The sequence below is a fragment of the Echinops telfairi genome, unplaced genomic scaffold (genome assembly GCF_000313985.2).
Source record: "Echinops telfairi isolate 266 unplaced genomic scaffold, ASM31398v2 ScPeMD7_7458;HRSCAF=8496, whole genome shotgun sequence".
NCBI classification, from domain to species: domain Eukaryota; kingdom Metazoa; phylum Chordata; class Mammalia; order Afrosoricida; family Tenrecidae; genus Echinops; species Echinops telfairi.
In genome coordinates this window covers 37,171,651-37,185,877 of record NW_022111358.1, presented here as the reverse complement: position 1 = coordinate 37,185,877, position 14,227 = coordinate 37,171,651, and the positions used below count along the sequence as shown (strand labels likewise).

At 54.1% G+C, this 14,227-nt stretch overlaps 1 protein-coding gene across 1 annotated transcript in view; it reads left to right on the top strand.

The window, feature by feature from the left end:
* CACNG4 (calcium voltage-gated channel auxiliary subunit gamma 4) overlaps nucleotides 1–14,204 on the top strand; it is a 37,338-nt gene extending 23,134 nt beyond the window's left edge. The window contains exons 3-5 of the mRNA XM_045299482.1: nucleotides 2,108–2,191; nucleotides 10,585–10,725; nucleotides 13,615–14,204. Of these exons, the coding sequence (XP_045155417.1) occupies nucleotides 2,108–2,191; nucleotides 10,585–10,725; nucleotides 13,615–14,153 (764 nt within the window). The 3' untranslated portion in view covers nucleotides 14,154–14,204. The remainder of the gene's footprint in view (nucleotides 1–2,107; nucleotides 2,192–10,584; nucleotides 10,726–13,614) is intronic.
* Nucleotides 14,205–14,227: the final 23 nt, after the last annotated feature.

The window sequence follows — 14,227 nt, the reverse complement described above, 5'->3', positions numbered from 1 at the left end:
CTGCTAGGCTGTGAGATTGTCACATTACCCCCATGAACATGATTCCCTTCAGGAGCAGGAAGCAGACAGGCTTTCCTGGGCATGTTGGACCAATAACAGGAAGCCTCCTGAGTCCCTGCTCCACTGAGAGGGTGGGGCATAGCTCAATTCAAAGACCGCCCCTCTCACAAAAGATGGGATGGACCTGTCTGGCCAGGGACACTGTCTACAGGTCAAGTGACAGGGTGACTGGCAGACTCCTGGCCAAGCGATCCATCTTTCCATTATCTGCACACACAGGATAAGGTCCCCGAAACATGGGACATTTCGGATGGTTTCTGATCATTCTTCTTGGAATGGGGAGAGGGACCACTTTAAAGATTCTGTATGGTTTTGCACAATGAGAAAGAAGTACTTATACAATCATACTTTGTAGGACTAAGAGAATAAATAAAAAGGTATTTCAGAAATCCCCTTCTACAGAGGCGGTGGCTAACGGGGTGAGTAACCTTGTTTACCTCTGAGACCCCCATGCCACCTTCCCCTGATTCCTGACCCAGCCAGCACACCGGGCTTTTAGGAGCCTGGCTCTTTGGTAACAGGACACAGTGGGGAGGGTTAGGGAGTCCAGCTGGGAGAGCCACTAATTGGGAGGTGGGGTGGCCAAGCTAAGGAGAGGCCTCTCCTGGTTGGAAGTTCTGAGAGGGGGATGCCTCCAAGGTTGTACTCACTCCAGTGAGGTCAAGCACCGCCCGAGGACTGCTGGGGGCCAGCAGGAGGCTTGGCAGCAGCTGCAGATGCTGGCCCTCATTAGATACAGCCCAGCCCTGACCACACAGTGTCAGGATGAGCCACTTGCTCTCTGTCTCTGCAGGAGTTGGGAGGCTGACCTGGGAGGGGGGGGATGTCAGCCAGGCATGACACCATGGGTGCCCCACCCCCGCCTCTGGGTCCGGCTCTGATAGGAGCAGAGGCTGGGAACAGGAGAGAAGATTCAGAAAGGACGGCTGGGTTGTGCCTCCTACTGTGTGCATTCCACTTCTCAGAGTGGAGGGAAGGCCAGCCCTGGAGGGGGTTCAGCCCTTCTGGAGGGGTGTCCTGCCCTGCGTCCTTCTCCTTTGATAACACTGACAGGGGGGTGGCATATGGCGGTAGCCGTGAGTGGACTCACAATGACTGCATTCAAGAGGGGGAAAGGGATAGAGCCAGGCTTCCTCCTGACCCCTCCCCATCTTTCCCCATGCCCTACTGGACTCCAGTGACCCTGAACTCTCCGGCACCCCAAACCCACCCAGCACCTACCTCTTGGTCTTCTCTGCCTGGAAGCCTCCTCACCCACCCACATCCCTTCAGTCCCAGCAGACAAATTCCTTGCTACTTCTCAAGCCCCTTGGGTGTGGGGTCATGTGTCCTGCTGGCCCAGGGCAGTGCTGTGCGACACATGTAGTCCCAGGAGGGGCTACCACTCACTGGGGTCCAGTGAGACCACCTATGGGGTCCAGTGAGACCACTGTGTCCTCGTCCTACGGTCGCCATCACAAACACCACACCCAGACAACTGGATACAGCAGAGGTGGACAGGGGTCCTCTCCTGCCTTTTCTGGATTATTCCGGTGGCCCTGGGTGTGTCTCGGCTTGTGACAGTATGACGTCCAGCCTGCCACTGTCTGCTTACACTGCTTCCCTCAGGGGTCATTTAGCTGTTTCTCCTCTTGCCCGGACACCGGCCTGAGTTGGGGTCCACCCCACCCCGGTATGACCTCCTGGTAGCTTACCTGACCACATCGGCAATGACACGCTTACCAAACAGGGCCGAATGCGCAGGCACCAGAGTCTACGACTTGAACATATCGTGAATCCACGGCAGTTGCTTGGGGGGCCTTCCTCACTGCCCCAGGTTTAGAGGACCTGCCCTTACTACACCCCCAAGGTGTCCATTGTGTGGCTGTACTCTGAGTCTGCCCTCCCTCGGGTGGGGGGTGGGGGTGGGGGTAGGGTGCTGTCTTCTCTCTCCACCCCAGGGCTGCCTGAACCAGGCCCCTACATACACCCCCATCTACCCCCCCTCCACCCCTGTTCCCTGAGAGCCTTAGGGCGTTTGTCACATCCTTTCCCCTTGTTTCCTCAGGGATCTACAAAGGACACTGTTTCCGGATCAATCACTTCCCTGAGGACAACGATTATGACCACGACAGTTCGGAGTACCTTCTTCGTGAGTTTGAACCCTTCACTACCACTGGGGGAGGGGAGATAGGCCCTGAGGTGGGGAGGAGGTGCCTGTCTCATGAGGGGGCGTTCTCACACCCTCTCAGATCCCGGAATCCTTCCGAGGATGGAGTTGTGTTGAGGGCTGCTGTCGCTAGTGGGTGACACCACAGAGGCGCTGGGCTGAGAGGTCTGTGCACAGCCAGGGAACTGAGGCCTAGGTGGATACTGACATGGGCATGGCTAGCTTCCAAGGAGCTGGTTGGCGGGAGCTGGGGCAACCCCACTGGCATCAGACAGTAGTTGATGGTCGCGAGCATGTACAGTTTCCAGGGCTGTGGATCTTACAGGCGCAGTCTCCCCTCCCTTTCTCCCAGGGCGCTACCATGGACCTTTGGGTTGGCAGTCTAGTGCTTTAACTATTGCGCCTGCAGGACTCCCGAGCTGGGACCAGGGAAAGTAAAGATACAGAGTCTGCCCTGCCCAGGCTGGGCACTGGGGGCAGGGGGCGTGTGGTACAAAGCCCATTGCCCTGCTCCACCCTCAACATTCTATGCTGGACCATGTAGACTAGGGCCACACAGCCTCAGGGGGCATGGGCCATCCCAGGAGGCTGCCTGGATGCCCTGAGAAGGGTGAGGGTGGGGAGCGGCAGAGCTAGCATCAGGGGGACAGCTGCCTCTCTGTTTGTGGGCTGGCCCTGAACCCCTGGCCCTGCCTGGACCACACCCCAAGACTGGAGCCCAGTATATGCTGAGCCCCAGAGGACAGCCCAGGCCCAGCGCCTGGACCCATGCCTCTTCCCTGGGGGAGGGCAGAGAGAGCAGGGAGGGGCTGCAGCCAGGGCTGGGGCCTGGAAAGGGCCACAGCAGCATGTGGAAGCCGTGGTCCCCTTTCCCACTAGCCAGGACACCTGCAGAGCTCCTCACAGCAGCCCCTCGCCTAGGGCACACCGGCTTCATTTATGGGCGATCGATACCAGAGCTCTCAGAGAGAGCATAATTCACTCGGCACCTGCTCATGGATCGGTTTTTCTAAGAGAAAGATTTTTGATTCTGAGTCATGGAGTGAAATGAAACAACAGGCAGTTCCCAGGGAGCCTGGGGACAGTGGCAGCCTGCTCCCACCAAGCCCAGAACCTGAAATCTTCAGGCCAGAATTCAGCCTCCTTTCAGTGTCCCCTCACCTCCTTTTCTCCCCCAACTGCCTGTCATCCCTTTCTGCTGAGGCCCACAGGGAGCCGAGAAAATGGGCTGCCCTCAGGGCAACCAATGGTTGTGCAGGCTGCACACTGCACTCCGGGAGGGAAGCCACTTGCATACACTGTGACAGGAGCAACACCCTTCAACTGTGGAACACCTGGCCTGCACAGCTGCCTGTGGCCGCCTTGGGGCTCAGCCCAGTGGGAGATGAACCCTACCTCACAACCTGCCTTCTCTACCCAGCCCTCCTCCATCAGGTGGTTCTTAAAGGTTCTGGAGGCAGGCTTGCCTTGGGACCAACTCGGACTGAGGAGAGAGATGCTGGGACCCTCAGGAGGCATTTCCCTCACCATTGTCCACTGAACTTCCTGAGGTCAAAGGCATCGGTGCCAATTGTGGGTGCCAGCAACTTCCTGAGGTCATGGGCATGGGTGCCAACTGTAGGTGTCGACTGAACTTTTTGAGGTCATGGGCATGGATGCCAGCTAGTCCCAGGCATTGGAGACTCCGTGGTAGAATTTTCACCGCCTTGTGGGAGACCGGGATTCAATTCCGGCGACAGTACCCTAGTCACAGCCACCTCCGGGGGTGGAGTACTCAACGTGCAAGGTAAGCATGAGCTTACTTGTGTTTACTTACTAATCTTTAACAAACAATTGCACATGAGTTTCCCTACATGATGTGGAGGAAGAAAGTGATGGAAGTAAATGTAGGTGAGCCGTGCTTACCTTGCCTACCGGGTACTCCATCTGTCAGGAACTATAAACGTGAAAAGAGGCTTTGATTCCACGAGAAGGCTAGGAGAGGGACAAATAATTGCCATCCATACCTGGAAGCAGAATCTTTGATGTGGTAGAAAAGTGGAATTGTTCACTACAGAGCAGTCCATGAGTACAAGTGAACCTGTGCTTACCCTGCATATTGAGTAATCCAACACTGGACACCACCCCTCTGACAGTGGAGACTTAGGTGTTGCTAGGAGGCTGCATAGGTATCTGCAGAACTTCCATACTAAGATGAGTAGGAAGAAAGGCCTGGTGATCTACTTCCACAATTCTGCCACAACAAAACACAGTGGTCCAATCCACAACCGATCAAGGGGTTAGCACAGGCCAGGCAGTGTGCCATTCTATTGTGCATGGGGTCACTGTGAGCTGTGGCTGCTCTCAATAGCATTCCTCTCACACAACTGTCCTCCCTGCCTCGTGGTCTGCAGGGGGGAGATCTCCACCTGGTTTGGCCTCCTGATGCATCAGCCCAGAGGCCAGCCAGGTGCCATCCTGAGGTACTAGCAGCACGCAGGTGGACATGCTCACACAGAGTGTTTCATAACTATTACTGAAGGCAGCGACAAGATTAAGGAAATCATGAAAGGAAGGGGCTACTCCCGGGCTGGCAACAGCAGGGCATCTTTCTATCCTGGCTGTGGACAGGTGAGGGAGGCAGGTCTGGGAGCCCCAAGGAGGGGAGCAGTGAGGAGCAGGCTCTGAAGTCTTAGTGTAGGAGTCTCACAGCCGCTTTGTCCTGCCCCCTCCCCCCACCTGCCCCCTCCAGGAATCACTCCATTGCCTGGGCCCCCCCATGATGCCAGAGTGCAGGGAGCCCCGTGTCACCCCCAAGCAAGGTCAGCCTCCAGAGGGTGTGGAGCATCAGAGCACACAGCCCATGAGACAGGGCCCTGCTCCCTGACAGCCTCAAACCAGCAGTTCAGGAGGTTGGGCAAGCACTGGGTCCACAGGCTTTTCTGGAATCACAGAGGGTGAAAGCACAGCAGCAGTGAAAGTTCCTTTGGGATGGAAATACTGTCCCTAAGTGTCCCCTGGGGGCAGACCAGCCGGGGTCTCAACCAGCCCCAAGATGCCTAGGCAGAGAAGCTATAGGGGCTTGTTCTCCAGCTGCCCGTGGAACTGGGGGCAGACAGAGCCAGCTCCCCAACAGGGGCTACAGCAACAGGGATGTCTGATGCTGCAGCCAAGTATATCACGGCCCTTTACTTCCACATGCAGAGGCCTGTAAGGAGTCCCATGATATAGTGGGTTATGCTTTCGTCTGCAAGATTGGTGGTTCAAACCTACCAGCAGCTCCAGAAGAGAGGGAGCAGCTTTGCAGGGCAGCCCAAGATCCTGGTCACCAGAACCAGCACGTCTGTTTCCCAGGCCACCATGCTTCCCAGTGTCCAAGTTTCAGGCCCGAGTACAAATCAGAAAAGCATGCAGAAGCCTCGGAGAGCGGCCCCTGGGCTGACATTTTCAAGATGTGAAGCTCTCTGAGAATTCGTCTGTTTACTCCGTTTTAAATTGTGGGCCTCATAGTTGACAGTGAAAGCCAAAAATTCATGTTCAGGGCCCCACATGGATTAAGTCCCTCTGACCATTGACCAGGGTTGTGAATAACCTTGCTAGCAGACAGAGTGCACTGGAAAGTGGACTTGTGCAGATGTAGTTTGGTTAAAATTTAACACCTTATCATTTGTTCTCCCTTTGGACCCATTTTAAATTTGGTCTAGAATTTATTATTTTCTACTTTCTTTTTTGATTGAGGCTTTATTTTGTTATTGTTGTTGGAGGTTTCTTTGCAGGGGGGTATGTTTTTGTTGATAGGAAATCCAGGCACAGCTACAGAGACAGTAACTGTATCAGGCGTTTCTTAGGGAAGGTAGGCGAAATGGGGAGCAAATAATGAGTGCAAGAATGAAGAGAGTGTTCTAAAACGTATTATGGCGATGATTGCACAACCCTTTTTAATCTGTTCAAACCTTTGAATGGTATGATAGGTGAATTATACATCAAAAAACTGTTTATGAATTTGTGTGTGTGCATACTAGGTGCCAGGCTCTGGATCAGGCCCTTGGGATATAAAGGCAAACAAATGGACTGTCTTAGTCCATTTAGGGCTGCCGTGACAGAAATGCCACAAACATAAATTTACTCTCTCAGTTTCCAAGACTTGTTGTTGTTCCAAACCAAACTCAGGGCCATGCAGTGGACTGTTGCTAGGTGCTGTCCAGCCGATTCTGACTCAGCAACCCTACGTACAGAAGAGAACCCGGCCTGGGCCCACGCCACTGTGGCTGTGTTGGAGCTCGCTGCTGAGCCACAGTGGCCATCCATCTCCTGGAGGGTCTTCCTGTTTCACTGGCCCTCTACTTTACCAACCAGTCCTTCCTCCTGAGGACACGTCCAAAGTGTGTGAGAGGAAGTCTCACCATCCTCGATTCTGAGGAGTATTCTGATTATATTTCAGCCAAGACAGATTTGTTTCTTTTTGCCACCAGCATTTTAAGGCATCCGTTCTCTGTTCCTTGGGCCTAGGTCCAGACTGATGATCCCTAAAATATGCAGAAGCATGGAAGGGGGGCCTCTGGGGGGCAGAAGCCCAGATTCAGGGCCCCATCTCTCTGTGGGCTCTAGGCAGAGGCCCGGGCCTTTTTCAGCCTCTGTGGGCCTGGCACTCTGTGCAGAGCCCCAGAGCTCTGTGTCATGTCTCGCATCAGTCTGTGCCTGGGCCTCCGAGGTGGTCAGCTCAGGAGCCCCAGGTCTAATCGACACCCTCCATTCCCAGCTCTTCTTGGGGGTCATCAGGTCCTTCTCTGTCTGCTCGCTTCTCTCTCACTTTCTATCTCAGAAGATGAAAGGACTCTGGTGGCATAGTGGTTACGAGTTGGGCTGCTAACAAAAAGTCGGCACTTTGAAACCACCAACCACTCCACAGGAGCACGAGGAGGCTTTCCACTCCTGTAAGCTGTTACAGTCTCAGAAACCCACAGGGCACTTTCATCCTGCCCTATAGGGTCACTATGAAGTCAGAATGGACTCCCCAGCAGTGAGCATTTGGCTTAGGAAAGAAAAGGTGATGTGAGCCACTACCCAGGGAAATTCCCTCAAGGCATGGACCTGAATAAGGGTGATGAAGCCCATACTAATTTTGCCTCATTCATTTAGAAAACAACTTACCCCGCCTCATGGACCACAAGCAGAAGCTAGCCACTACAACGCATCACAAAATGGCAGACAAGACTCGAAACTGAGAATCAGGACCTAGTTGACACATATTTGGGGGAACAGCGGGGGACACAATCCAATCCATGAAACAGTGACACCCTCCTGGGGCTGACATTCTAGTAGAGAGCCAACTCAAAAGCCAAGTCAATTCTGCCACCAAGTCGATTCTGACTCATTGTGATCCTGAGGGACAGAGTAGCAGTCCAGTGTGTGCCCTACTCCTCCACCAGGGCTCCTTAGTGGAGCGGGGCTGCTGACATAGGTAGGGGGAAGTTCCACGGCACTGCCCCCTGTTGGGAGAGCCTGTTTGCCAGCCACTCACTCAGCGCCCCAGTGTAGCACACAGAACCTGCTGGCCCCAGGCTGTGGGCCCATATCCTGTCTTCAATGAGCCAGGAATGAAGTCAACCTCTCCAGTGCGTTCTGGAGCCTTCCTGTGACTTCAGGCTTCTGTTCCAAGTTGTGCTGCTGTTGCAGGGCCTCTTGCCAATGTCTCTGCTGGTTTGCAGATCCAGGTCCAAGTGATGCCTGTCCCACAGGATTCAAAGGTCACCGCCCCACACCCAGTCTGTCCCCTTTCTCTCCAGAAGGTCCTGTCCACCTGCCCTGGGTCCTTTCCAAGCTCCGCATTTCCAGATTGTTGGTATTACCTCCATACAGGCTGCTGTGGGTTCACAATGTACCTCAGTCATGTCCAGCTGCTGTGGGTGTCTCAGAATGAGTTAGAAGGAGGGGTCCATCCTGCAGACAGGCAGATCCACCCAGGGCTAGATTGGGGAACACAGGCTGAACTCCAGCCATGCGCTTTGTGCAGTGCCCGACCTGCACCTCTGTCCACAGCAACCCCAGTCAGCATTTGCATCTTTAGAACTGAAGGGACAGGTGCTCACAAGACTCAGCTGGGCAGTGCAGATGCCCTGAGCCAGGCCAGGTCCTCGGTGACATTAGAGGCACCAGACTCCCTGGATTATGCCCCCGGGGCACCACCCCTCCGTCCTGACTGCAGAAGCAAGCACTGCAGAAGCAAGCATTGGCTTTTGGCGGCACAGCTCAGGGCACATTTCAAAAGCACAGGGGAAACCTCATCCCCAAACATGCACTACTAAGAGATACACAGGTGGGGGGTGGGGGTGGGGGGGAGAGAAGGGCTGCATTTAGTGCCCCAAACAGTCTCCTCTCTGTGAAGCAAGGAGCACACACTAGGGGACTTACAAAGAAGACAAACGCTGCCTTCAGAGACTGAAAGGGCCCAAACCAGCTCAGCTGCCTGAGGAGGCTGGCGCCAGCAAGTGCTCCTGACTCCCTGTCCAGGCTGGGGTGGCTGGGATTTCAATTGGGCTGCGAGGCCAGGGCACATGGAGGCTGAGCTGGGGGCTTCCTGCATTCACCCCCACTCCCACACTACTTTTTTTCCTCTGCCTGCCCTCTCCCAGCCTCAGATGCTCAGAGAAGTGGGGCCCCCGCCCACATGGAGCTGTATACTCACTTCCCAGGGCGAATCCCTACCCCTCAGGTAGGAGACCTGGGTTCTGTCCCTAGCCTGTGCTCCTTGGTGCAGCCACCACTCAGGGTCAGCGGAGGCTTGTGCGTGGCTTTGAGCTCAACAGGTCTCAGAGGAGCTTTTATCTGAAGACAGACCAGGAAGAAAGGCCTAGTGACCCACTTCTGAAAACCCTATGGCCCACAATGGGCCCGTCCCCAGTGGACCATGGGATGGGCAGACAGACTAGACAGTAGTCTATTGTACATGAGGTCACCATGAGTTGGTGGCAACTTGACAGCCATGAAAATAGGGCCGCCATCACAAGTTACCCAAGCTCAGGAGCTGGATGCAATAGAATTGGATGCTCTTGCAGCTCTGAAAGCCAGGGGTCAGCAGTGCCTGGCTCCCCCCGGGGCTCTGGGGGAGCATCTTCCCTGCCCCTTCCAGCTCTGAATGGCTCCTGGTTTCCTTGGCTAGTGGCAACACCACTCCAACCTCTATCTTCACAGCTCCTTGTCATCTCGCCCCGTTTCAAATCTCCCTCTGCTTTCCTTGTCTCAGGAGACTTGTCATTGGCTGTAGGGTCCAGCTGGTTCATCCAGGATGACCTCATCTTGAGACCTTTCACTGACAACATCTGTAAAGACCCTTCTTCCACGAGGGATCACATCATAGCTGTGGGGGGATAGGATAAGCACTTGTTTCTTGAACCAAAAAACTGCTATCGAGTCAATTCTGACTGATAGCGACCCTATCCGACAAGGTAGAACAGCCCCTGTGGGTTTCCTAGACTGTAACTCTTTAAGGGGAATAAAAAAGCCTCTTCTTTCTCCTGTGGAGGGCTGATTGTTCCGAACTGCTGACCTAGAGGTTAGCAGCCCAACTCATAACTCACCACAGTACCAGGGCTCCTAGTGGGAGTTTTGTCTCTTGGTAGTGGCGGGGGGCACAATTTAACCCCCTGCAGGAGGATATTATTAATCGCTCCTGGGTCATAAAAGAGGGAGCCTAGGTGGTAATGGGAGTGGCCCCTGATTTCCCAGCTAGTGAGTGGCAGAGCAGGGCTCTAAATTTAGGTCTGCTGGGCACCAAGGTCCATGGGCACCTGATCTGCCAGGGCCCCACCTCTATGACCTTGAGCATGTCCTGACTTTCCACTTCCTCAGCTGGCCCCTGGGGAAGAAGATGATGGTGAGGATGCTGAAGGTTGCCACCTAGGAGGCAAGTCCTAGGACCTGGCCCTGCACTAACAGGCACAAGCCTGACCACAGGAAATAGGTACTGTGAATAGGTACTTATGAAGAAACTGAGTCATGGAGCGGTGAGGGGGCTTGACTCAGGGCACACAGAGCAGGCAGGGACCCACACCCAGGCCCATCCAATGCCAAAGCCTCTGTGGGTGCCACTTCCCACCATACTGGAAGCGTCCTAGAAGGGCTTCGTGGGCTGGGAGGTGTCGTGGGAAGGTGATGCAGCCCAGGATGCTCAAGACTGCTACTGTGGCCTCCATGGTCCCCAGGGACTCTCTCTTCCCTTGGGCATGGCAGGAGGCAGCCCACACCCAGGAGTCACATCTCAGGTCTCCAGACCCTGGTGGGGATCTTCAAACCCAGGGGGTGGACCTGGAGCCACCAGGCCCCTGGGAATGGGCACTGCTCGCCCAGACAGGCAGCCGGCCTCACTTGCCTCTGTGTTTGTCTCCTGCCCGGCCCAGGCATCGTGCGTGCCTCCAGCATCTTCCCCATCCTCAGCACTATCCTTCTCCTGCTTGGGGGGCTCTGCATCGGTGCAGGGCGAATCTACAGCCGCAAGAACAACATCGTCCTCAGTGCGGGCATCCTCTTTGTGGCTGCAGGTAAGCCCTTTCACTCGGCTGCTCACTCTGGGTGGCCGGATGGGACCAGGGGAGGGGCACATGGGAAGTGTGCAGTCAATGGGGTGGGCCCCATGACCTTGGGAAGAGTCCGTGGGTGGTGAAACCATGACCGCCCCTCCCCTGCTAACCCAAAGGCTGGAAGTTTGAGCTCAGCTTCTGTTCCTTGGAAGAAAGGCCTGGCAATCTACTTCTGAGAAATAGGCCACTAAAAACCCAGTGAGCCTGCCATTACTGACTGTTTTGACCACAGTCTATAGGAGAATCCTGATCAAAAGGGGGAAGGATGTGGAACAGAATTACAAATCGTTTTTTGACCCAGACTTTCTTGAATCATTGAGCCTGGATAAATGCCCCCGTCCGCTCTCCCCAAAACCATAGTCTTGAGATCTTTAGACTTAAAATCAAAAACTGCCCCCTGAACCAAAAACTAGTTTATCGTAATAACTAAAGTGTGTCTGCCTGGGGCACTATGCTCTGTGAGATCAAATCCACCACTGCAACAAGAAAGGTTAGATGAGCAGCTCAGAGGGCATGTCAGTTGATGGTGGTGGAAAAATTGGGGGTAGAACGATGTGTTTGCACAACTGGAAGAAGGTATCAGGGTCTCAAGGTCACTGAGTTGTTTGAGCAGAGATTTTTGAAACAGTGTCTGGCTATGTCTATGTTCGAGGACCCCGGTTAACATAGTGAGTTACATGTTGGGCTTGCTAACCACAGGTCAACAGTTCAAAAACCACCATCTGGGTGAAAAACTACCACTGGCTGGGTAAATAGCTTGAAAGGTCCAGTTGTACAGAATGCCCCAAAGAAGGAGTGCCAGGTGCTGAACACCTGTATCAGAGGAAAACTCTGAGTAGGAGAGGTGGAGAAGAGGAACGGGGTGAGAGGACAGAGCCCGGGGTCCAAGACAAGAAATCATTGCCATTGAGTCAATTCCAACTCACAATGACCCTATTTCTAAGGCTGGAATCTTTACAGAAGCAGATGGGCACATCTTTCTCTCCTGGAGCAGCAGGTGGATTTGGACCTTTCGCCTTTCTGTTGGCGGCTAAGCACTTAACCACCACATCGGAATGAGCATGCATTAGAAACATGGGGGCTTTCTAATCCATGCTCAGCAAGCTTTCCTGGGTCCTGTGTATGTAAATATGTGGGTAGTACATGTCTAAGTTTGTTTGTGTTCATGTCTTGTGTTTATTTAAGTATAGTGTGTGTGTACATGTCTTGTGTTTGAGGAGTATAGTGTGTGTGTGTGTGTGTGTGTGTGTGTGTGTGATGTGCATCCATGTGTTGTGTCTGAGGCATGGTATGTGTGGGTACATGTGCTGTGTGTATCTGAGGAGCGCAGTGTGGGAATGTACGAAGAGTGTGGTGTGTGGCGCGTACTGTGTGGGTGTTGGCAGGGGAGCCTGTGTCAGCATCTCCACAGCAGTTCATGCCCTTGTTCTGTACTTGTGCTACCCTCCCCTTCACCCCTTCCTGTCTCTTCTCGTCACATGGGGCCAGGCAGAGGGCAGGGACACACCCTTGCCACTCTCCTTCTTCCCCCTTCTCCCCTCCCCTGCCTCCTTTAATAAGTCATTAGATTTCTCAAGGTGTGAGGCCTTCAGGAAGTCCCTGCTGTGGTATCTGAATACTGTTGTGGAGCTTGTTTTCCCAAGGAAAAAAGGAAGATTATGCTAACCCAGCTACCCCACAGGAACCCAGACACTGTGCGTGGCTCAGGGCCACAGTGGCAAAGAACTGTCAACCCCAGAACCGAATCTCTCCCCTTCTACAAGGACACCCTCACAGTCATTTAGGATCAATATGACATCATATTAACACAAATCCTCAAAGACCTATTTCCAAACAGGGCCACGTTCACAGGTCCTAGAGCTGCCCTTGCCACTGAGGTAGTGTTAACTTGTGGACCCAACAGCACCAAGCTGAACTGCCCACAGGGTTTCCAGGGTTGCCCTCCTTATGGAAGTGGCCCAGCACATTGTTCTCCTGTGTAGCAGCTCAGTCTGACCCACTGACCTTTCAGTCACCAGCCCAATGTTTAACCCATGGTGTCCCTGGTACTCCTTGGAACAGGGGTTAGGAATGAACCTGTCTTTTAGATGGGACACAATTCAGTGTGTAGCAGATAGTGAGACCCCATATGGTGAGTGGCAGTTGCGAAAAGATGGAGGCAGCTTTTCATGACCTGATCCAGCTCTCAGATGTGCAGCTGGGTAAACAAGCAAGGGGCCAAGAGTATCATGTGACCAAAAATGTCTGTGCATGCACTAGTGTGGGTATGAGAAAGCCTTATGTATATATGAGAGAAATATGTATATATGAAAGGTGTGTGTATGTGTGAAAGAGAGCCATATATATATATACATTATATATATATATATATAGAGAGAGAGAGAGAGAGGTGGGTGTGTGAGAGTAAGAGGGGTGTATGTGTGTGAGAGCCAACTGTATATATGAGAGGGGTATGTGTGTGTGTATGCCATACTTATGTGAGAGTGAGAGAAAGTGAGAGCCTCCCCAGAAATACATGTCTGTGTATATACTGGTGTGTGTGAGAAAAATGTGTATGTATATGAGGGGGGTGTATGAGAGAGAGCAAGAGAGACTCCCCCAGAATGATCTAAGAAAGAAGCCTTTCCTCACGTACAGGAAGAGAACCCGGTGGCCAGGCGGCTGTGTTTTATCACATCTGTCACTGGACTCTTGCTTCCTGACACCCAATCAGAATTCATGAATTAAAAGACAAATGAGCTCCCAGAACAAAGATAGGCTGACCAGGGGGGAAGGCCACAGGCCCCTCCTGCGACCTGCTCCAGGCCCAGCAGTCCAGCTGTGGGTCTAACCGCTGCCTCTCCCCGGCAGGCCTCAGCAACATCATCGGCATCATCGTCTACATCTCCAGCAACACGGGCGACCCCAGTGACAAGCGGGAGGAGGACAAGAAGCACCACTACAACTATGGCTGGTCCTTCTACTTTGGAGCTTTGTCGTTCATCGTGGCCGAGACGGTGGGCGTGCTGGCGGTGAACATTTACATCGAGAAGAACAAGGAGCTGAGGTTTAAGACCAAGCGCGAGTTCCTCAAGGCGGCCTCCTCCTCCCCCTACGCCCGGATGCCCAGCTACCGCTACCGCCGGCGACGCTCGCGCTCCAGCTCGCGCTCCACGGAGGCCTCGCCCTCCAGGGACGCGTCCCCCGTGGGCCTGAAGATCTCGGGTGCCATACCCATGGGCGAGCTGTCCATGTACACGCTGACCCGCGAGCCCCTCAAGGTGACCACGGCCGCCAGCTACAGCCCTGACCAGGAGGCCAGCTTCCTGCAGGTGCACGACTTCCTGCAGCAGGACCTCAAGGAGGGCTTCCACCTCAGCATGCTGAACCGGCGGACCACCCCCGTGTGAGCCGCGGCGTGGCCTTCCGCGCGGACAGCCGCCCCCGGAGATGGACGCCGCCACCAACCGAAGCCCACCCCCAC